The sequence below is a fragment of the Haematobia irritans genome, chromosome 1, assembly GCF_050003625.1.
Source record: "Haematobia irritans isolate KBUSLIRL chromosome 1, ASM5000362v1, whole genome shotgun sequence".
NCBI classification, from domain to species: Eukaryota; Metazoa; Arthropoda; class Insecta; order Diptera; family Muscidae; genus Haematobia; species Haematobia irritans.
The window spans coordinates 96,753,992-96,778,966 of record NC_134397.1 but is presented as its reverse complement, the minus strand read 5'-3'; the positions used below and the strand labels follow the sequence as shown (position 1 = coordinate 96,778,966).

At 33.1% G+C, this 24,975-nt stretch overlaps 1 protein-coding gene and 1 long non-coding RNA gene across 3 annotated transcripts in view; one reads left to right on the top strand and one right to left on the bottom strand.

Annotated features, from left to right (window-relative positions):
- qin (tudor domain-containing protein qin) overlaps nucleotides 1-10,989 on the bottom strand; it is a 663,334-nt gene extending 652,345 nt beyond the window's left edge. The window contains exon 1 of one of the 2 annotated variants that reach the window (XM_075291196.1): nucleotides 10,661-10,989. In XM_075291196.1, coding sequence (XP_075147311.1) covers nucleotides 10,661-10,805 — 145 coding nt within the window. In that variant the 5' untranslated portion in view covers nucleotides 10,806-10,989. The remainder of the gene's footprint in view (nucleotides 1-10,660) is intronic. The other variant, XM_075291197.1, reaches the window with a different exon arrangement.
- Nucleotides 10,990-12,991: 2,002 nt separating this feature from the next.
- On the top strand, nucleotides 12,992-13,335 carry LOC142221462 (uncharacterized). The gene is made up of 2 exons (XR_012718048.1): nucleotides 12,992-13,022; nucleotides 13,084-13,335. It is a non-coding gene; the product is annotated as an uncharacterized LOC142221462 (long non-coding RNA).
- The last annotated feature ends 11,640 nt before the right edge of the window (nucleotides 13,336-24,975 follow it).

The following is a 24,975-nucleotide window of genomic DNA, read 5'->3' as shown; positions in this document are numbered from 1 at the left end:
CAAACAAATCCGAATTGCTATTATATAAATCCGTAAAATTTTTATTTACTATATACATGCGACTCGATTCTGCATGAGGTTAATTTTTCCAGGTATTGTATTGGTTACAAGAAGAAACAAATACAATACCTGTATTGTATTTTTCGATTGGGAATAAGGGGTTTCGAGTTCATAAAATGTTAGGCAACCGTGTTGTCAGCTACCGTCTGTTTATCTCCTTTGTTAGAAATATCTTGAAGTTAGATTAGAGCTCTTTTGAACTCTCACATCGTAAGAGCTCCGAAAGTAAGCGTATTGGTGTTTTATCTACACTCATACTCCCATATACAAAAAGGTTAAAGAAAACTTCTAGCCTACTTTTTCCATATAAATTCCTTGAATATGGACAATAGAAAACAAACTGCTATTAATAGCAAACACTTACTGCTATTTTTCAGTACACAAAAACCTGCTGTTTAGCTTTTTTTTTGTAATTATTTCGGAATAGCAGACATATCTTTTTCTGATCCATTCAAAAATGACCTTGAAAGCCCAGAGAAAATATATACAGAGAAAATAATCTTGGAGCTCACGCTCCTTCTTAGAGAAAATTTTAGTACCCACATTGCTTTATATTGCCACTTCATTTATATTTTGCGAATGTCTATTATAACAGAAAACAAACTAAACAAAGACAGTACCAAAATAAATAGTAGATTAATTACAAGTATGTTCGAGTGATTTACTAGAACTCCAAATGCTACTTCATAAAGGGGCGTGCTCATCGTTCATTCCAAATTGCATCCCATGGCAGGCTTTTGACACATATAAATGGACCAAACAAAATCAAAACAAGTAAAGAAAGTCTAAAGTCGGGCGGGGCGGACTATATTATATCCTTCACTACTTTGTAAATCAAAATAGAAAAGTTTATATTCCCATTGACATATATTTCAATCTGAACAATTTGAATATCACTTTTTGTACTTCTACAAAATCTCGAGACAAATTTAAATCGGATAACGCCCTTTAACGATAAACAATATGGGAAATATTTAAAACAAAAGTAATTCTTATGCAATTCCGTAAAAGTTTGCTTATTATTGGGCAATACAAACGAATTAGAGATATTAGTAAATTTTCCAAGGATATAGGCCAGGATAGATTTTCAGTAGTGACTTTTGGAACAATATCTGGCCAAATTGCGATATATGTACACAATTCATAGTATTATCGAAATATTACCCCTTCTGTGCGTGATGAGGTCCCGCTGGAGCTTGTTGTTTTTTATTCATACATAACTTTATCTGTTGTTTATTCAACCGTCGAACTGAACGGACGTGTTTTCTAATAGCGGAGTATTTCATCGTAATAAGTACTTATTACGAATTTCACGTGTGGTGGAAATAATAAACCACCATGCAGCGAAATTCAAAGTCATCCACTGGGTTGCTAACTTCAGGGCCCAGTGGACGGGTAACGACTGAAGTTATAAATTTGGGCAGCGACCAAGAGTCAGGCCCAATTAGTCGACCTGTAGGCGGGTCGACTGGCGGTGACACTTTGGCAAGTCGAACCTTTTCTAAGGTGACGACATCAAAAGGAGGCAATCCCTCTCGAAAGAGATTCAAAGAACGAAGAAATGCTTTGTTTATCCTAAAGAAATTAGGATCAGTCGACCCAAGCACGTTGTCGGCTAAGCAAAGCGATTCCTTAAAATGGGCCCAAGGAATTCTTGAAGCTGGAAAAAGGGAACGATCACCGGATGAGCTGCCATCCTCTAAACGGGATCAAAGATCGTTTGCCTCAGTTGCAAAAACAGCCTTGTGATGGTTATTATTAATAAAGGAGCATTGGACGGTGTGATTCTAAGGCAAAAATGGGGGGAAATTGAGAACGCGATGTCTGGTGTCTACTCAGAGGTGCGAAAAAAGTTTCCTGGACCAAGTCCTCGACGGCAAGATGCTGGATGGTATCAAGGACGATATAAGTTAATAGCTTTTGCGGACCAGAGGTCTATGGATTGCTTTAAAGCTGCATTGATGCTAATTGGTGAAGTTTGGGAAGGGGCCGCTTTGGACTTAGTCGATAAAAAAAGACATACCGGCTAAACCTAGAGCACATGCATGGATACCGGCAAACCCTCCTGATCCTGAGTCAATACTAGAGAGACTAAAATAATGTAACCGATTGGAATGTTGGTCGTTTGGATGAGGTGGATGGACCAAGACGAAATGCGGTGTTTATAAAGGGTGATTTGTTAAGAGCTTGATAACTTTTTTTTTTTTTTAAAAACGCATAAAATTTGCAAAATCTCATCGGTTCTTTATTTGAAACGTTAGATTGGTCCATGACATTTACTTTTTGAAGATAATTTCATTTAAATGTTGACCGCGGCTGCGTCTTAGATGGTCCATTCGGAAAGTCCAATTTTGGGCAACTTTTTCGAGCATTTCGGCCGGAATAGCCCGAATTTCTTCGGAAATGTTGTCTTCCAAAGCTGGAATAGTTGCTGGCTTATTTCTGTAGACTTTAGACTTGACGTAGCCCCACAAAAAATAGTCTAAAGGCGTCAAATCGCATGATCTTGGTGGCCAACTTACCGGTCCATTTCTTGAGATGAATTGTTCTCCGAAGTTTTCCCTCAAAATGGCCATAGAATCGCGAGCTGTGTGGCATGTAGCGCCATCTTGTTGAAACCACATGTCAACCAAGTTCAGTTCTTCCATTTTTGGCAACAAAAAGTTTGTTAGCATCGAACGATAGCGATCGCCATTCACCGTAACGTTGCGTCCAACAGCATCTTTGAAAAAATACGGTCCAATGATTCCACCAGCGTACAAACCACACCAAACAGTGCATTTTTCGGGATGCATGGGCAGTTCTTGAACGGCTTCTGGTTGCTCTTCACTCCAAATGCGGCAATTTTGCTTATTTACGTAGCCATTCAACCAGAAATGAGCCTCATCGCTGAACAAAATTTGTCGATAAAAAAGCGGATTTTCTGCCAACTTTTCTAGGGCCCATTCACTGAAAATTCGACGTTGTGGCAGATCGTAAGTCTATTCATGATGAAATGTCAAAGCATACTGAGCATCTTTCTCTTTGACACCATGTCTGAAATCCCACGTGATCTGTCAAATACTAATGCATGAAAATCCTAACCTCAAAAGAATCACCCTTTATTAAACATAGAGTCGCTGCCACATCTAGCCCAGACCCAAGGTCGTGTAAGTTATGGCTTTCATGATATCCATATGAAGGTATACAAAAGCGATCAACCAAAGGATTCCGAAACGGACAAGCCTCCGGTAGAATCAGCAGTGAAAAAATCTCCTAGCGAAGCCGAAGGAGACATAAAACCTGCAGACTATGGCGAAAATCATATGCGGGAAGTTTCTACAGGCTCAAACCTCACCAAAGCTGAACCGCGGATTGTTGCGAGAGTCACCGAGATCTGTGAAGAGGAAGCCGTTGATGACTCAATTGAAGCGGCTGATGTGACGGTGGTTGAAAATTTGGATGGTTCTACGGTTCCTCCAGATAAATCTTCACCATTGTAAGGCCGCTTGTGCTGCCTTAAAAGTTCTCCTGAGGAAAGGAGACATAGATATAGTTCTTATTCAAGAACCATACATATATAAGAACAAGATCTGTGAATTAAACACTCCGGGTTTCAAACTTTTGCATAATACCAGTAACGATATAAATCGAGCATGTATAATTGCTAAAAACGAACTAAACTTGTTTCTGCTTCCTTCATTGAGCAATGCAGACACTGTCGTAGCCAGTCTAGAGATATCCAAATGCAAATATTGGGTATCTACGGTCTACATGGGCATGATAGGGAGATGCCACTATGTCCGATAAGACTTTACACACAAAAAATTTTTTTTTCTGATTCAATTACGAAATTAATTGATCCAATTAATTTTTAATTGAAATGTCCTCAATCACAGAAATGATAGTATCAATTAAAAAATTAATTGAAGGTCAATTAAAAAGTTAATTGATCCAATTAAAAAATTAATTGATACTATTACTTTTGTGATTGATTTTTGTTTCAATTAAAAAATTTGTTAAATCAATTAAATTTTTAATTGAATATTTTTTAAAACTCAATTAAAATATTAATTGGAAAAACTTTCGTGAAATTTTTTTGTGTGTAGTTGAGGAGTCTCTAAAAACAAAGACAAAAATCATTATGGGATGCGATGCAAATGCACATCATAGTATTTGGGGAAGTAGTGATACTAATGCAAGGGGAGAGTCGCTAATAGAGTTTATTTTGCGTACTAACCTGGTAGTTTGCAATAAGGGAGATGCACCAACCTTCGTCACCAGAAACAGGCAAGAGGTTTTGGACGTCACGTTGACCTCTCCGGAACTGAATGATAAGATATCTGAGTGGCAAGTTTTGAGGGAACATAGCTTCTCAGATCATCGCTACATCAGTTTCAGATTGGCTGTTCGTACTTCAAAGACCATATTTCCGCCAAATGTTAGGAAAGCTGATTGGAATAGGTATAGGGAATCGTTCAATTTGATGATACCGGAAATACCAGAGACAAATATGAGCACTGTGCAAGATATCGAACACGCAGTGGGGCGGATTACTAAGGCCTTCAACATGTCACTGAAAGCTGCTTGCCCTGGAGGAAAGCCAAGGGGAAAAACTCGGCCGCCATGGTGGACTACGGAGTTAAGTAATATGAGGAAATCTTGCAGGAAGCTCTTTAACAAAGCAAAGTCCACAAGAGCTCCGGAGGATTGGGACACTTACAAGATGAATCTGAGAGCATATAAACGAGAACTGAGAAGGTCTCAACAAAACTCTTGGGATGATTACTGTAGCAGTATTGAGAATACGTCAGAGGCTTCCAGACTACGGAAGATACTAGCATCCACTAACACCGCTCCAGCTTTCATTAAAATATCGGAGGGAAATTGGACAACGTCCAGTGTGGAGACGTTGGAGGTACTTTTGGAAATCAGACGGTTGAACCATGTTCTGGTGGTGCACCAAAGGCTCAGCGGCCATTTCCTATCGAGGAAATTGTGTCGGAATCTAGAATAAAATGGGCTTTAAATAGCTTTGGACCATTCAAATACCCCGGACCTGATGGAATTACTCCGGCGGAATTACAAGCAGTGGCTGAAAGAATTATCCCCTGGTTGACGGTGATATATAAACGATGTGTAAACTTAGCATATATTCCAGTGGAGGGAAACAAAAGTCGTCTTCATACCTAAAGCAGGAAAAGCCTCTCACTCGACTTAAGACCCTGGAGAGGATGATAGACATATATCTTAGAACTAGCGTGGATTCAAGTTTGCTCTCTAAACGACAGCATGCATACTCGAAGGGCAGGTCTACTGAGACCGCATTGCATGAACTAGTCAGCTTTATTTATTGAATCCGAGCTCGATATTAAATGGACTGACAACTTTGAATGTTGATGCAGGTATACTTAGGCTGTTAGACGAACTTCTAATAAAGAGACGTATTTCAGTCACACTAGGGCAAGCAAACATACAAAGGTATGTGAACAGAGGCACTCCCCAAGGAGGAGTTCTATCACTTCTTCTTTGGAATATTGCTATAAACAACCTTCTGGTTTCCCTAGAAAAAGAAAGGATAAAAGTGGTGGCATACGCAGATGATGTGGCGCTAGCAGTCAGGGGAAAATTCCCATCCACAATCAGAGATATTATACAGAGAGCTCTCCGGATGACTGAGAAATGGGCGAAAGATAATGGTCTTGGTGTAAATCCAGCAAAGACAGAACTAGTCATGTACTGCAAAGATCGCAAAACTCCCACGGTTAGGCCCATTTCCTTAGGGGGTACTGAAATTCCCTTTGGTGAGTGTGCAAAATACCTTGGCGTTATTTTGGACAGGAAGCTGAATTTTAGCCTTAATATTGAAGAGAGGGCGAGAAAAGCCACAGTAGCTTTGTACTCGTTCAAAAATGCAATAGGGAAGAAGTGGGGACTAAAACCAAAAATTGTACATTGGCTATATACGGCAGTAGTTAGACCTATAATGCTATATGGTGTTGTAGTCTGGTGGCCGGCACTTCAGAAACCGACTTGTTTAGATAAAGTTCAGCGTATGGCTAGCTTACGTATCTCAGGCGCATTTGGTAAGACAGGAACAGACTCCCTTAATGTCATGCTACATCTATTGCCTTTAGACATTTTGGCCAAACAACAACGGCTGTGCGGTTGTGCGAGCTATCGCTGTGGTCGGAAAAAATGTACGGTCACAGTTCGGTCCTCAAAGTAATGTCAGATGTGCCTAACGTAGTGGATTACACCCTGCCAAAACCACTTTTCGACAAAAAGTTTTAAACTCTAATTTCCAACAGTGAGGCGTGGTGTACACAGACCCCGGGGAATAAAAGATATATAGATTTCTATACTGATAGCTCCAAATTGAATGGACAAGTGGGGTTCGGAGTATATTCTAAAGATCTGGAAATTCGAATAGCGAAAAGATTACCTAATCACTGTAGTGTTTTTCAGGCTGAAATATTGGCAATAAGAGAGGTGGTGAATTGGCTGAGAAGTAATGTTCCAACAAATATTGGCATTAATATATACTCAGACAGTCGACCTGCAATAAAATCCTTGGACTCTGTGTTCCTTAACTCGAAAACGGCCATAGACTGCCGCAAATCTCTCAACGAGATGGCTGAGCAGTACAATATTCACCTAATATGGGTGCCTGGCCACAGGAACTGCGAAGCGGATGAGTTGGCAAGGCTAGGGACTACCTTACATATTCCATGGGAACTAGAATCTGTTGGTATGCCCCTGGCTACCTGCAAGCTCTTGCTGCGTGAGAAGGCTGGTATGATGGCAAATGTTCGATGGGAGAATTGCAAGGGCTGTAACGACACCAAGCAAATATGGCCCCATTTAAACTTAAACCGCACACTAAATATGCTAGTGTTCTCGAGACGTCAGATATCACTCCTGATATCTGCTATAACGGGTCGCTGCCTGATAGGCGATTTTGCAAACTATAGGCGCGAAGTATAATGACTATTGTATGAGCTGTCATGATGCGGAGGAAAAGGAATCAATTAAACACCTCTTGTGTGAGTGTCCTGCATTTTGTGTAAAGCGCAAGCAACTTTTAGGAGCATATAGCTTCAGATTACTGGCGGATCTGGAAAACGTTAACTTAAGCAGTCTGCTAATATTTTTGGAACAATCTGGTTGGTTCAACAAAGAAAAATAATCAAGAAAGTTCAGCGGTTAAAACTAGAAGTGCCCATATGTAATAGGTACTTTTAGTTAATGTTGTATCACAATGGACTGAACAGTCTAAGTGAGCCTGAATCTTAATCGGGCTGCCACTTTAACCTAACCTAACCGTTCGACGGTTGAATAGGAATCATCTGTTATATGATTTGCAGCGTGGTGGTTTATGACTTCTTGTATTAAAGTGTTTCAAGTTGAAAACTTTAAATTTTTATGTGATTGAATCATTAAATCTATTTTTATAGGTGTTTTAAAATGTTTATTGCGCTTCTGCGTGATGAGGTCCAATGGGACCTACCACTAACTACATTAGTGGTTTTAGCATAGCTTAAGAAGCAGCGCAAAGAAATTGCGATTTTTGTGTTTGGAACAATTAATTGCACTAACATCTTTCCAGAAAATACCGTTATTTACAAGAATTTGTCTTTTTTGAAGTTTCCATTGGTTTCGTTGGATATATCCACAATAGTGAACTTACAAAAGCCAAATAAGTTATTTGAACTTAATGGAAATCGTTGTCAATCTAAGTTTTTATATTTCTATACATGTTTTAGACCCATCGGCTCCTGGAATTTGGTAAGATGTTCCCCAATTTGGACCACTATTCCAATAATACTGAGAGCAAAACTAACGCCACTAAAAATTGTTTTTCCTTCAAAAATTCAGTTTGTTCAGAACGTTTAACTACAACGATCAATTAAAACGATATATTATTGCTTGGTACCTATAAGTATACTTATAGGTACCACGCCTGCGACGAACATCAGGGCCTCTGGAATACTTATCAAAAATTTAAACATTATCTGTATCCAATTAAAAATTAAAGAAAACTCTATATTTACATTTAACATACTTGACGATGTCATCAACTGTACTCTTTGATGAAAATCAGAGTAAACTTCTGGCGTCCGGGGTTAACAAAATCCATATTGGAGTGAAATTTTGGACTCTGTGGTTGTAAAGGTGTAAATCGGGCGAAAGATATATATGGGAGCAATATCTAAATCTGAACCGACTACTACCCATATTTGTGCAAAGCAACTTAGTAAACAATTGTGGCCTCTGGGGCCAAATAAGTGTATATCGGCGAGAGATATATATGAGAGCTATATCTAACTCTAAGCCAATTTGATTGATTGCCCGTTTAACGGGCCAGTTATAGACAGAAGGGTGATAATTGTAAATGACAGCTATATCTAACATATGTCTGAACCAAAAGCAATAGCGATTGTTTTTGGACCAAAGTTATACCCCATGCCGAATTTAACGACAATCGGACATAAATTGCGATCTGCACTTTTCACAAAAAAATGCATACACAGACATCGGTCCGCTCCACGCCCCACTCCGCTCCGAATTCATTAATGCAATTTGCAATTTCAACAGCAATGTTCGGCAGCAATGATTTTAAGGAAACACGTTTAAAGAAATATAACCATGAAAATAAATTGATTTTCACTGCGCAAAACAAACAAAGTAACGACATATAATAATAAGTTATCGATTGAAGAATTTAAAGGACATTTAAAAATCAGTGATGAAAAAACAATGTACTATTGAAAGACCGTGAATGGGATTTTGTTTTCGTATAAGAAACGGATGTCAGTCGAATTAAGAAATGTTCACTTCTCTGTTCCTATGTGTAGATACCACCATTAATTATTTTCTAACTAAATAGCCTCCATGTACACATTTATATTGCAACCATTAATTGCTACCCAAAAATATATATTATACATAAGAAAAGCATTGCTATATTTCCTAATGAAGATTCGGGGAGGTGTTATTGTCGATTGTGTGCATTTTACTCAATTAAGTTCGAGTTTAAGCCTAGTGCTAATATCACGATTTCGCACGAAAACTGTTATACTCCATATAAAAAAAACTTTAGAGCGGAATAAATGCGAAATCTTTGTTTGATCATTTTCAAACACATATTTATACAGCCCTTGATTTTTCGAACAAAAAATAGGCTGCCATATTATTTCGCCTAAGTTAACTTTCCTGGGTTTGAAACCCTATTTACGGAGATAGATGAACATATTCGTTTTTCGCAGAAACGAAACTAAGCATTAAGGCCGGTATGCACCTCTAGCGAAATTTTCGGTAGCAAAAATGTATTTAAGTCTACAACAAAAAAGCAGGCCTGTGTACACAAATTTTAAACCAGGTAATCGCTTTTAAAAATTGTTAATATATGTTCCAAATATTCCTCAAATAAATTGTTTATTATTTACAGACCTTTTAAAATTTTACGCACACAATGACTGTAATAAATTAAATGTTTGCTGCCAAAATATGCTTTTGACAACCCTGTTATTTTCATTAGAGGTGCGTACCAGCTTAAGGCCGGTATGCACCTCTAGCGAAATTTTCGGTAGCAAAAATTTATTTAAGTCTACAACAAAAAACAGGGCTATGTACACAAATTTTAAACCAGCTAATCGCTTTTAAAAATTGTTAATATATGTTCCAAATATTCCTCAAATAAATTGTTTATTATTTACAGACCTTTTAAAATTTTACGCACACAATGATTGTAATAAATTAAATGTTTGCTGCCAAAATATGCTTTTGACAACCCTGTTATTTTCATTAGAGGTGCGTACCAGCTTACGAAATTGAACGCTACCGAAAATTTCGGTAGCATAAATAGCAATGCATTTCTTATGGGAATGAAATTTTTCGCTAGAGGTGCATACCGGCCTTTACGAAATTGAACGCTACCGAAAATTTCGTTAGCATAAATAGCAATGCATTTATTATGGGAATGAAATTTTTCGCTAGAGGTGCATACCGGCCTTTAGCCGCTAAAATCAAAAGTTTGGATTATTCCCCCACCAGGAACAATTGAAAAAGTTTATTTTCTTTAAAATTTTATTGGATCAATCCTGCAAGTTAATTTTCCTTTGGATTATGTTATCGATCATTTACTTTTACCCCCATAAAACCCGGTATGCAGCTCTTCCGAAAACTCCTGTTTGTCATATATTTTTTATGGAAGCAAAATGTGTAAAGAATCGGTAACACATCGCCTTGCGAAAATTTAGGTAGCAAAAATACCAATGCATTTCTAATGGATAGCGGAAATTTCGTTAGAGATGCATACCGGCCTTAAAAAACGACTGCCTTACCGGCATGTAATAAGAATCGTCGCCTTTCGGCATGCCGCCGAAAATTCCGCGGGTATAAACGTAGAACATTTGAAAATTAAAATATATTCCAATTTTGTTTTTTTTTTTTTTATGGTAAAATTAATTAATCCTTTTCTAGACAACAATCCTCTACATATTTGAATTTTATAGGAATGGCAACTCTAATTTCATACAATCAACAGATGTTTTCCTAATAAATTAAGACCACCGGCATTTGTATTTCTAACGGGTTTTAAAGCTGCATCTGCCCTTACCTTTGGAATGTTTATCAGGAACATCGTACCAGATCGAAAATTCATTGCGACATTTGGGGCATCTATGGTAGTTCTTTAATGTGTTTGCCACAAACTTATGATCGAATAGTTTTAGCACCTGCTTGCTCGTATTACTGTTCGCCATTATTTTGTAAACGAAATTGTCAGAATTGATTGAGATGAATTAACAACTAATTTGAATGCGCTAGATTGTATATATTTATCAAAGAAATTTGGCCGGCAAATCTCAATCTTAACGTGTCTAATCGCACTAGAGCAGTACAAACTTGTAAACAAATACGAAACAGGACAAAGAGTTGGTGATACAGATGGAAACGAAACAGTAATGGGATCAAACGTCAGAGACGGAACAATGAGCAAGTCAGACTTTGTGTTAGCGGCAGTATTGCCATTACACGCGAACAATTAATTTTTAATTTTTAAACCAATGAGATCACACTAAACACAAACGTTTGAAAAATGTTACAATTTAACAATTTTTCAAGTTGATAAATTGTTGAGAATATCGTGTTCTCCACATCAACAGAAACATCTCCTCGTTTCACGACATTTGCTGCTCGGATCTATAGTAAATTTTAGATACTTAGGAACTTCGTTACAGATTTTGATGGAAGATATACCTCTCGCAAGAAAATCGGCTAAGTTGGCACGGTTGCCTAAGTTTAATTTTGTATCATTAGAATTTAGATTATTGGAAATTTTAGTACGCTCCACTACAGGATGGAGGTATACTAATATTGCCGTTCCGCTTGTAACACGTCGAAATATTGGTCGTGGGGAATTTTGAGTCGATCTAGCGATGTCTATCCGCCAGTCTCTTGAAATCACGCTGATCCGAACGTAAGAAACTGTAGTTGTTATTGATGTAGGTCGGATGCTATTTCTAGTAAAGCCTAGTACTAAGATCACGTTTTCGTACGAAAAACTGTTACGTTTCTGCGAAAAACGAATATCTTCATATATCTCCGTAAATAGGGTCTCAAACCCAGGGATGTTAACTAATTTATGCGAAATAATATGCCTATAATATGGTGAACAATTTTTGACTTTCCAAACGAAATAAAGTGATAGTTTTTCAAATTCCAGACGCTACAACATGTAACTTGCAACTTGAAACTCAACATAAATCTTTTATTAAAGCATAAAAATATGTTAAATGTGATGTGATAGTCGTATAAATGTTATATTTATGAGAATTTATAAATGTTTAATAAAATTAATAAACATATAAACAATCGTGTTTTACTTGACCACTATGATTCTTTTACAACTATCTTAAAATGCACTTTGTCTGATTGTTTGTTTGATAGTGACGGCGCTTTTCCGACGAGTTCTGGATGTCGTATACAATTTTTTTCGACGTGATGGGATTCTCAGAAGCGCTGTCAAATTCAAAAAATGTTGGCAAGGATTATAAGTTCACAAAAATCAGTTTAATATTGGCGCCATGTTACGAAAATACTGACAACGGTATTTACGTCAGTTTTTCAACTCGAAAAAAAACAAAGTACCACAAATGGAAAAAATTTCACTAGTTTTTCGCATTTTTTGGTTTTGTATGTAGTTTCAACGCGAAAACCGAACAGAGTACCGGCCTTGAAGCATAACAGTTTTTCGTGCGAAAACGTTATCTTATACGGCGTTCTCACCAAGCATGTTTTGGGGTTTGACATGTTTTCCCTTTATAAGCATTTCAAAACGAGTCGTTTTCCCCATATAAAAAATCAAATCCAAAACACAAGTTTTCCTCAAAAACACGTCAATTTTAGAATGTGAACCCACCTAATTTGGAATATACCCCGAATAACATACCCATTTCAAATTATATAACACATTACCGTTTGGTATTAATTGATTGGTTCATGTTACCTTCTATTTTTGATACCACTTTCTATCAAATCATTTACATCCGGTATTATTATGGTATTAACTATCACATACCCGTAGCATATGATATGTCGCCGTTGCTAAAAACTAAGTTGTCGCCTTAGTAGTTTAGTTTGTTCACGTAGAGTAAATAGACGGGTTATGCGCTTTACAGACTATCAGTTATTCCGGACGAAGTGTCGGTATTTGTATAGAATCTTGCAGTGTGTCGGATCGATACGACTTGTCGGCGATGACTAAATAATCGGTAAATGTGTTATCGATCCCGTAAACATGCAGCAGTATCGATTATCCTTCGGACATAACTTATAATGTGCACAATATATGGGATATGTTCGACACGAGCACTGTCGTCCGGAATAACTGATAGTCTGTAAAGCGCATTAATTGTAATATTTCTTGGAAAACATGATGACTGAAAAAAAACTAAATTTGTGGATATAGCGAAGTATTCGTAGGTATAAAATGTTTTAGTATTATTAATGTTTACTAATTCGGAACCATTCTCTCATTAGGTACGTAAGAGACATACAAAAGCTTTCCAAATCTCACAACAGGCAGTTTGAGGCATACAGAGCCTGTGATGGGACATAAAATTCAAAGAATAATTTTGCATGAAAAAAGTGGTGAAGTGTATGTACTATGTATTTTATAAATGTATTAAAGGAAAATTCATTGTTACGTGTGTTTTATTGAACTAATATGTATTATAACAATAAATACAGGGTTTGTATTAAACCCAATACCGTTTTGGTATTATTTGGTAATACCACACTGTTTATACATCAATAACGTAATGGTATAAACGTTAATACCGCTTACGTATTATTTTTAATACCGTATGGTACTTTCATGCTTTGTGTACCGCCTGTACCGTTCGGTATTGATATTGTACCATACGGGGTTGGCTAACTATCAATAACGTACGGTATTGATTTGAGCCCGTATGGTAATAATTTTTCTATGGATGTATAAATTTCATAGAAAAAAAGGAATAAACAAAGGCTTTGAAGAACATGGACATGTGAAAATAACATAACATTTTTCTCCATTTGCGCTCGCGGTAATTATTTGATACGTTGCATATACACCCAGAAAAAAGTGACCCCTTCTTTAAGTTAAAATGAACTCATTGTACAGAAAGTTGAACTTCGTATAGCGCCTAAGACATTTTTATTTTTTTGAACGATGTCATTTTCGTTGAAATTAGGTAGAATGCATTAAATATATTAGTTAACCTTTTCCTATATTTATGTACCCTTATACTACAGAATGAAAAAATTTAACTGAATTGAATTCATATATGGAATGATTTTATTGAACTTTTTTCATCCATTGGGACAAATCTTACTTATTTGTGGTAAACTTTTTTACTTCAAACTTAGAACTGCTTACCTTCGTTTTTAAATACAATTTTATTTATTTATATAGGCAATTTTTTCTTCAATAAAATACACGTTTTATTAATTTATTAAATATATTTATTAAGAATCAACAGTATCGACTGGCCTTGAAATATTAGTTTATTATTCCACTATTTCCAATTTCCATGTAATGTCATCAACTGTAAAACGCATTTTTTCTTCTTCTTGTACTTTTCACTTTTAATAAGTTGCGGCGTAACGATTTTGTCCTCCTTTTACAATTTCAATACCTACAAATATAAAAAATCATAAACCATTTTTTCCCAAAAGGTTAGCGTCACTGAATGTTACCTGATATTTGAAGATTCCAAAATGAAGACGAACGAAGGGGTTGTTATTCTGTTTTCTTTCTTTATACACCACCACCACGAACATAATTTTTTCTAACTATTTTAAAATAACAAATATTTTATATATTTTATTTGTTATTTATTATATTATTTTACACCCAGAAAAAAGTGTCTTCGAAACTAAAGGAAAACTGTTCATCAATTCAGTTTAGCCATTTTATTTAAATTTTTGTGTGAAATAATAAAATTCACTTGTTTCAGTAAAAAAATCCTAAACTGCAAGCAGTTAGGACAAGTTCATTAACTAGAATAAGACATGGAATTTTACTAATACTGTTTTCTTCGCGGGGTATAAGAATTTACTACTGAACAAGAAAATTTTATTCACTGATAACAAAGCATTCGTAAAAATAAACAAAAACGGAACTAAAACCAAGTTTCCTCAAATTTAGTAAAATTTCTTATAAAATGATAATTCTGACTTCCTTTATTATAGAAAGCTTATCATACATACGAATAACACTTGGCATAGAAAAATATTTTAGTTCAGACACACTTGTTAGAATATAGGAAATTTTCCTATATTTCTTTTATCTACCTGTAATCGATAACTGTCATCGATGTAATCGGTATGTTTGCGCGTGGGTTTTTTTTTTAGTTGGAATCGCGTTGTTTTGGTATACGGAGGGATTGTTAAAAATAATATAGTAAAATAATATAACAAAATAAACAATATATAAAATATTTGTTATTTTAAATTAGTGAGAAAAAACTATGTTCGTGATGATGTATAAAGAAAGAAAACAAAATAACAACCCCTTTATTCATCTTCATTTTGGAATCTTCAATTATCAGGTAACATTCATACAGTGACGCTAACCTTTTGTGAAAAAATTGGTTTATGATTTTTTATATTTGTACACTCAAAAAAAGTGAACCCTATATTTCACTAAAGCCGATTTAACTCTCTTTTAGTTCATGAAATTTTCTTTAACAAGTGAAAAAAATTAATTATGTCTAATAAATTTTCTTGAATTTGTCGAAAAATATTTACTTATTTTTGTGATATCGGCGTGATGCCAGCGTTTGTAGTACGGTTTAGTTAAATTTTTCTAAAATTAAGGTCGGTATGCACCTCTAGCGAAATTTTCGGTAGCAAAAATTTATTTAAGTCTACAACAAAAAAACAGGGCTGTGTACACAAATTTTAAACCAGCTAATCGCTTTTAAAAATTGTTAATATATGTTCCAAATATTCCTCAAATAAATTGTTTATTATTTACAGACCTTTTAAAACTTTTACGCACACAATGATTGTAATAAATTAAATGTTTGCTGCCAAAATATGCTTTTGACAACCCTGTTATTTTCATTAGAGGTGCGTACCAGCTTACGAAATTGAACGCTACAGAAAATTAGAAAGTTAGCATAAATAGCAATGCATTTCTTATGGGAATGAAATTTTTCGCTAGAGGTGCATACCGGCCTTTAACCAAAATTTTTCTTCCTGGTGGGTTCACTGTGTTTTCAGTGTAGGTATTGAAATTGTAAAAGGAGGACAAACTCGTTACGTAGCAACTTATTAGAAGTGAAAGGTACAAGAAGAAGGAAAAATGCGTTTTACAGTTGATGACATTACATGGAAATTGGAAATAGTGGAATAATAAACTAATATTTCAAGGCCAGCCGATGCTGTTGATTCTTAATAAATATATTTAATATATTACTAAACCGTGTATTTTATTGAAGAAAAAATTGCCTATGTAAATAAATAAAATTGTATTTAAAAACGAAGGTAAGCAGTTCTAAGTTTGAAGTAAAAAGGTTTACCACAAATATGTAAGATTTGTCCCAATGAATGAAAAAAGTTCAATAAAATCATTCCATATATGAATTCAATTCAGTTAAATTTTTTCATTCTGTAGTATAGTGGTACATAATTATAGGAAAATTTTAACTAATATATGGAATTCATTTCAACGGAAATCACATCGTAAAAAAAATGTCTTTGGCGCTATACGAAGTTCAACTTTCTTCACAATTAGATGGAAATTGGAAATAGTGGAATAATAAACTAATATTTCAAGGCCAGTCGATGCTGTTGATTCTTAATAAATATAGTTAATATATTACTAAACCGTGTATTTTATTGAAGAAAAAATTGCCTATGTAAATAAATAAAATTGTATTTAAAAACGAAGGTAAGCAGTTGTAAGTTTGAAGTAAAAAGGTTTACCACAAATATGTAAGATTTGTCCCAACGAATGAAAAAAGTTCAATAAAATCATTCCATATATGAATTCAATTCAGTTAAATTTTTTCATTCTGTAGTATAGTGGTACATAATTATAGGAAAATTTTAACTAATATATGGAATTCATTTCAACGAATTTCAACGAAAATCACATCGTTCAAAAAAATAAAAATGTCTTTGGCGCTATACGAAGTTCAACTTTCTTCACAATTAGTTCATTTTAACTTAAAGAAGGGGTTACTTTTTTCTGAGTGCATGTTTTATTAATATATTAAATATATTTATTAAGAATTAACAGCATTGACTGCCCTTGAAATATTAGTTTATTATTCCACTGTTGCTGTTTTCTTTCTTTATACACCAACACGAACATTGATAGACTTATTGTTTGTTATTTATGTTCAATAATTTTGAAAAAAACGAACAATTTTCTCACTAATTGAAAATAACAAATAGTTTATTTGTAATTTATTATATTATTTTACTATATTATTTTTTAACAATCTCTCCGTATACCATAACAACGCGATTCCAACTAAAACAAACAACCCACGGGCAAACATATCGATTACATCGATGACAAGTAGATAAAAGAAATATATATAGAAATAGGAAAATTTCCTATATTCTAACAAGTGTGTTTCCTTAAGTTTTGACAGGATTGAATACTTCTTAGTACGAATGAACTAAAATATTTTTCTTTGCCAAGTGTTATTCGTATGTATGATAAGCTTCCTATAATAAAGGAAGTCAGTGTTATCGTTTTATAAGAAATTTTACTAAATTTGAGGAAACTTGGTTTTAGTTCGTTTTTTGTTTATTTTTACGAATGCTTTGTTATCAGTGAATAAAATTTTCTTGTTCAGTAGTAAATTCTTATACCCAGCGAAGAAAACAGTATTAGTAAAATCCCATGCCTTATTCTAGTTAATGAACTATTCCTAACTGCTTTCAGTTTAGGATTTTTTTACTGAAACAAGTAAATTTTATTATTTCACACAAAAATTAAATTAATGGAAATAAAATGTCTAAACTAAATTGATAAACATTTTTTCCTTTAGTTTCGAAGGCACTTTTTTTCTGGGTGTTGTAACTTACAGATTCATTTATTGTTTTCTTTTTCAAAAAATTTTGCTGGACTAAAATGTTTTTTCTTTACCAGCTGATTTTAACAGCTATGACACATTGTGGAATGAAATTTTGCGATTTTCATTTCCATATGCTTTCGCGGATTTCCGGAACAAGCAATTATAAATCGCACGATACAAATCGCAAAATTTTGTGAAATTGGGCTTCACGGGAAACCAAGAACGACCAAAAATTTTTTTGGGGGAAATCAAGGTGAAATCTATTTGAAGGGAAATCCAGAACACCCAGAAAAAGTGAATCCTTCTTTAAGTTAAAATGAACCAATTTTTAGGAAAGTTGAACTTCGTATAGCGCTAAAGACCTTTTTTATTAGTTTGAACGATGTGATTTTCGAAAAATTAGGAAGAATGCATTCTATATATTAGTTAACATTTTCCTATATTTATGTACCACTAACATATACTACAGAATATAAAAATTTAACTGATTCGAATTCATATATGGAATGATTTTATTGAACTTTTTTCATTAATGTAGACAAATCTTATCTATTTGTGATAACCCATTTACTTCAAAATTAGAACAATTTACGAGTACTTACGTTTTTAAATACCGTTTTATTTATTTATATAAGCGAATTTATTCAATAAAAGACATGTTTTATTAATATATTAAATATATTTATTACGAATCAACAGTATTGAGCTTAACATGGTCATTGAGCTTAACATGGAATCGGGCAGCACTCAGTGATAAGATAGAAGTTCACCACTGTGGTATCACAATGGACTGAATAGTCTAAGTGAGCCTGATACATCGGGCTGCCACATAACCTAACCTAACCTAATCTAACAGCATCGAATTGCCTTGAAATATTAGTTTATTGATACAGTATTTCAATTTCCATGTTATTAAATGTAAAATGTAATTTTTGCAACTTCTACCCATCAATTTTAATCAGGTCAATTTCACAAAATTTTGCGATTTGTATCGAAAATAAAATCGTGCGATTTATAAATTTATGATTGCTTGTTCCGGAAATTGCACGAAAACGTATGGAATTGAAAATCGTAAAATTTCAATTTCAAAATGTGTCATAGCTGTTGAAATCAGCTGTTAAAGAAAAAACATTTTAGTCCAGCAAATTGTTTTCAAAAATAAAACAATAAATGAATCTGTAAGTTACAAGGCATGGCATTTTTTAATGCAATTGCTTATTTCGAAATACATAGACGCCGCAAAATGACCGAAAATTACAAAATAATTATGGCGCTACGCTATTCAGCGTTGCATTGACTTTCATTCTCACCAGTTCCTAAAAAAATCGTAATATTTGGAATACGATATGCGAATCGCAAACTTCCCTTCAGTAGATTGTGTCAAAATGGGTTCGCTCCAAAATATACGCGATTATTACTTTACAAGTACATTATTTCGATATTTTATATTTTTGATTTACTTCCAAGACATATAGCAATTTATTGTTAAGCACGTTTTATACAAGTTTAACAATATATTTGGAAAATTGATTAATTTATTTTGAATTCGCAGAGGCAAGTCTCATCGATTTGAAATCGGAAAATTTTTGCGATTTTCGATGACCGGAACAAGTCTAATTTTTTGCGATTAAGATTATGGGAACAGGCCTGAATAAGATGCCGTCCAACGATTTTGTTCTCCTTTTACAATTTCAATCCCTACATATATAAGAAAATCATAAACCAATTTTTTCACAAAAGGTTATCGTGTCTGAATATTACCTGTTAATTGAAGATTCCAAAATGAAAACGAATAATGTGGTTGTTATTTTGTTGGCGTCTTATTGATCTATACACCGTCGCACGCACGTTTATGGACTCTTTTATTTATTTTAATTATCTTTTATTTATTTATTTAAGCATATCCTGTACAACAAGATTAAAGTCTTATAATTAACATAAAGTACAGGAATTTTAATAAAACAACAATATCCGTTATAAATTTAAAAAGCAAAAATGAATCATGATAATAATAATTTATATGTTATTAAAACATAATGAAATGATTACAAAATTTTAATAAATATGAAAATATGTTTAAAATTAAAGTTAAATTGAAAGATTTAATAAATTGAAAAAACTTTTGAACATTTGCGTGTTTATAACAAAATAATTACTAAATGAATAAATTTAAAGTATCAAGTAAAAAAAATACAAACAAAACAGTTAAAAAATGATTGATAACTGGATTAATTAGTTTGCAAAGACTGGTAATGAGCAAAAATTATTTTTTTTAAAGTTCATGCCACTCAGAGGCTTCGATACCGCATTGGAACCATTTTTTTACCCCTTGTCGATCTATTAAAATGAAGCTTCTCATATAAACACCGTGGTTGACCCGAGTTGATTATTTTGCGAAGGAATACAAGTGATCTTATATTAATCATATCATCAAATGATACCCCAAATATCAAGGATCTATATCGTGAAATAGGGTCCTAACGCCTCAATCCGTATACGTATCTTACTACACCATTATAGACAACATTAAGTTTATGTTTGCTTGCCGCGTCACAACCAGCAAACAATTCGCATCCATATAACAAAGAAGGCATGACATATGTCTTAGCAAGCAAAATCCTAGTCCTCAATGGGGTCAAAAAATGATTGATAACTGGATTAATTAGTTTGCAAAGACTGGTAATGAGCAAAAATTATTTTTTTAAAGTTCATGCCACTCAGAGGCTTCGATACCGCATTGGAACCATTTTTTTTACCCCTTGTCGATCTATTAAAATGAAGCTTCTCATATAAACACCGTGGTTGACCCGAGTTGATTATTTTGCGAAGGAATACAAGTGATCTTATATTAATCATATCATCAAATGATACCCCAAATATCAAGGATCTATATCGTGAAATAGGGTCCTAACGCCTCAATCCGTATACGTATCTTACTACACCATTATAGACAACATTAAGTTTATGTTTGCTTGCCGCGTCACAACCAGCAAACAATTCGCATCCATATAACAAAGAAGGCATGACATATGTCTTAGCAAGCAAAATCCTAGTCCTCAATGGGGTCAACCTTTGTGCAAACCATAATGATCTCAACTTAGCATATGCCTAACCTACCACAATATTAATATGATCCGTCCACGACAACTTACTATTCATGACAATCCCAAGGTTCCTAGCAGAAGAAACAATGCCTATTCGTTGTCCATCAATTCTGACATCCGATTCATCCTGTGTAGCACTAAGCACTTTGACTTCAATGGATTAAGGAATAGACCATTAGCAGTCGTCCACCTATGATTGGCTGCCAGATCATCATTAAGCCTCCTAATCAGGATCTTGTAAGAATTAAGATCCTGTGCAAGATATATCTGAATATCGTCAGCATACATATGAATCTTGCTATTGAGTAAAATGCCTGGTAAATCATTAATATATACCGAGAAAAGAAGTGGCCCCAGCGTCGAACCCTGTGGAACACCTCGTGACATGTGGAATGGGTCTGATATTCCATTTCCCGCATAAACCGTCTCTACCCTTTCAACAAGATACGATGCTAAAAGACGCCTAGCGTTTCGAGAGAAATTAAAAAGGTATCTCAACGAGTTTAAAGGGTCTAGGAGACATGCTAATTCCGTGATTAAAAGAGCCAAGATACGTATACGGATATATATATATATATATATATATATATATATATATATATATATATATATATATATATATATATATATATATATATATATATATATATATATATATATATATATATATATATATATATATATATATATATATATAAATAAATATAAATATATAAAAAATTAATCATGATAATAATAATTTATATGTTATTAAAACATAATGAAATGATTACAAAATTTGGATAAAAATGACAATATGTTTAAAATTAAAGTTAAATTGAAAGATTTAATAAATTGAAAAAACTTTTGAACATTTGCGTGTTTATAACAAAATAATTACTAAATAAATAAATTTAAAGTATGAAGTAAAAAAAAATACAAACAAAACAGTTAAAAAATGATTGATAACTGGATTAATTAGTTTGCAAAGACTGGTAATGAGCAAAAATTATTTTTTTAAATATATATATATATATATATATATATATATATATATATATATATATATATATATATATATATATATATATATATATATATATATATATATATATATATATATATATATATATATATATATATATATATATATATATATATATATATATATATATATATATATATATATATATATATATATATTGTTTGATTGATTTCATTTAAATTTAAAATATATCTTTAGTTTGAAGTTAATATAAAGGTTTTGCGACATGTTTTCACGTCAGTCGCATAATCATTTATTTACTTTTATTCTTTATTTTGATTTTTTTGTTTTTATTGAAATTCTGTAATTAAAAAATGTCTATAATTGTATGCGGATTTTATATAATTTACTAAGCTGCTCCAGTCACTTTATCCTCTGCCATCCAACATTCTAAGCATTTCTTCTTCGTTCAACCTTGGTTTCCCGAAAGCTGCAATTCTAAATTCGCTTAATACAGGGCAGCAGGCAATAAAATGTCGTTTCTTCAACTAGCATGTTACAAAGTTTACATATTTTATCCTCCTCATTCCGTCCATAATTGTTTCCATTTAAGTGAATCATTCCACTTCGGGCTTTAAATATCCAACTAATTTCTTCCAGTGTATATTTTTCATTTATGTATAACTGGGCTCTGAAGGAACTTAGGGATTTATAATGTCTGCTGCTTTGAGCTTTCGTTTGAAATCGTCTTTGCTTCAGATTTAATTTCAATGCACATAGCAAGTCTGTACTAAACGTATTCCATGATTCGATATCATTTATTACTTCAGGCCATAGCAAGTTCATGTCTTCTGCAAGTGCTTTCAGTTCTTTTACCCAGAAACAATTTCTATTCATCAATAAAGTGGTTAACTGGTGCGGAAGGCGGTTGCGGTTATAGAGAAACATGGTTTTGCCTATATATCTTAAATGGAGGTTCAAAGTATATAAGTGGGAATCTATATATATATATATATATATATATATATATATATATATATATATATATGTATATATATATATATATTATATATATATATATATATATATATATATATATATATATATATATATATATATATATATATATATATATATATATATATATATATATATATATATATATATATATATATATATATATATATATATATATATATATATATATATATATATATATATATATATATATATATATATATATATATATATATATATATATATATATATATATATATATATATATATATATATATATATATATATATATATATATATATATATATATATAATCACCTGGTATAATCACATGACTAAATGCAACAGTCACCTCAGCTAAGTCTGTACAAAAGTCACCAAAAGCAATATCACTATGAGGACGATAGACACAGGCTACACACATCTCCTCTGACAGATTCTATAGTCACTGAAATCATCTCTATGGGGTCAGTTTGCGTCGACTTCGAGCAAACACTTGATCTCAAGTTGTCCCTAACATAAATTGTTTCGCGTTGAAAAAATGATAGTGTTGACAATATATTTTGAGGGGAAAAAAATAGCCATTTTGGGACTTTTTTGCGTTTATTTCGTCGAAATGTATTGACAAAATCGCTGTCACGAAATGATTACATATACATACGCAACTAGTGGCTCGATTTACACACACACGCATACAAAATAAATAATTTGAAAAAGAAGAAGCAGACGAAGTTATTTTACAAATATCTTTGGAGTTAAAAAACTAATTTTACAGTGCTGCATTTTATTTTTTGGAACATAGCAATTAATTCTTGTGATTCCATTCATTGCTAGCTCGGTACTATACATGTTGGTTGAAGTGCTAATGCTTGTTTTGGAACATCAATTGCTGTGCCTCCTTTTGTTTAAATTATGTTTTGTGTTTATTATCCCGATGCCCAGTACAAATGAAACGATTGTAAACTATAATTGACCAAATAAAGCTTTTATTTTGTTAACATTTGTGTTTAAATTTCATGTTATATATGTACATTATTTATATTCTACCATATAGTAGGGAGCGGCTAGATATTGTTGCTAGTTTATTATGGAAATACAACTCTATGTTATACTTTGTTTTATCAATCATCAAATTACATTTTTAAATAATAATCAGATCCACTTTTGTGTTATAAATTCACAAAAATCAGTTTAATAAATAAATTATTTCTTAATTCACATTGCAAATGGCGCCATGTTCTGAAAATACTGACTACGCGAGTTACGTCAGTTTTTCAACTCGAAAAAAAAACAAAGTACCACAAATGGAAAAAATTTCGCTAGTTTTTCGCATGTTTTGGTTTTGTATGGAGTTTCAACTCGAAAACCGAACAGAGTACCGGCCTTAATTCGTAGCCATGAACACTCACAAAGTTGTCGGATGCAGTTTCACAAAGCCAAGTCTCTGATACACATATAACATCCATACCGAAATTTTCAAAAATTAGTCGGAATTCGTCAACTTTATTACGCAAACTCTGAGCGTTGATGCGACAAAATTTTATACTATTTCTTTGTTTTGCTAAAATTCTTAGCATTCTCATTGTAACGTCTCTGGAATGGTTATCACGATTAAGTGTCATCGACATTGTAAAAAAGTAAATAATTAGAAGCAAAACTAGCAACACAATTTTCGTAGAAGATACTGTTACGAATTTGATAATTATAGATTTAAGTTTATTTAAATTAGTTTCCGTTAATTTAAAATTTCAAATTGTAACGATAAAATTTCGTTATCAATTGTTGGAATCATTTATTCATTTTCTAATACTTTTCTAAATTTCCTTTATGTTCTTTTGTTTGCTTATTTTCATATCGAAATGTTAGTTCTTAATCTCTCATAGTATAACAGCCCCTTTGCTTTGTTATTTTGCATTCTCATTTCATCTCATTGTCTATTGTCATTGTTATTGTTGTTGTAGTAATGCGAGCATATATCTATGTGAGTGTATATGTGTTTGGCAGCCACCAGATGAATAACTTCCCAATAAACACAGGATGAGCGTTTTTCAAATGCAACAACTTTTCAGTTTGAGGGTAATTATAATTATCAACATAAATTCAACTTGACTTGAAACAGCTCATATTCAATACATCTTCAAATTGTTTGCGAATTACTTGACGACATCTTTGAAAAGGTGTTGAAGATAATATGCGAAAACTTTGACAAAACACTACCCTAAAATGCAACGAAAAAACCATGTGGTTTTCAATACTTGTTTGTGCA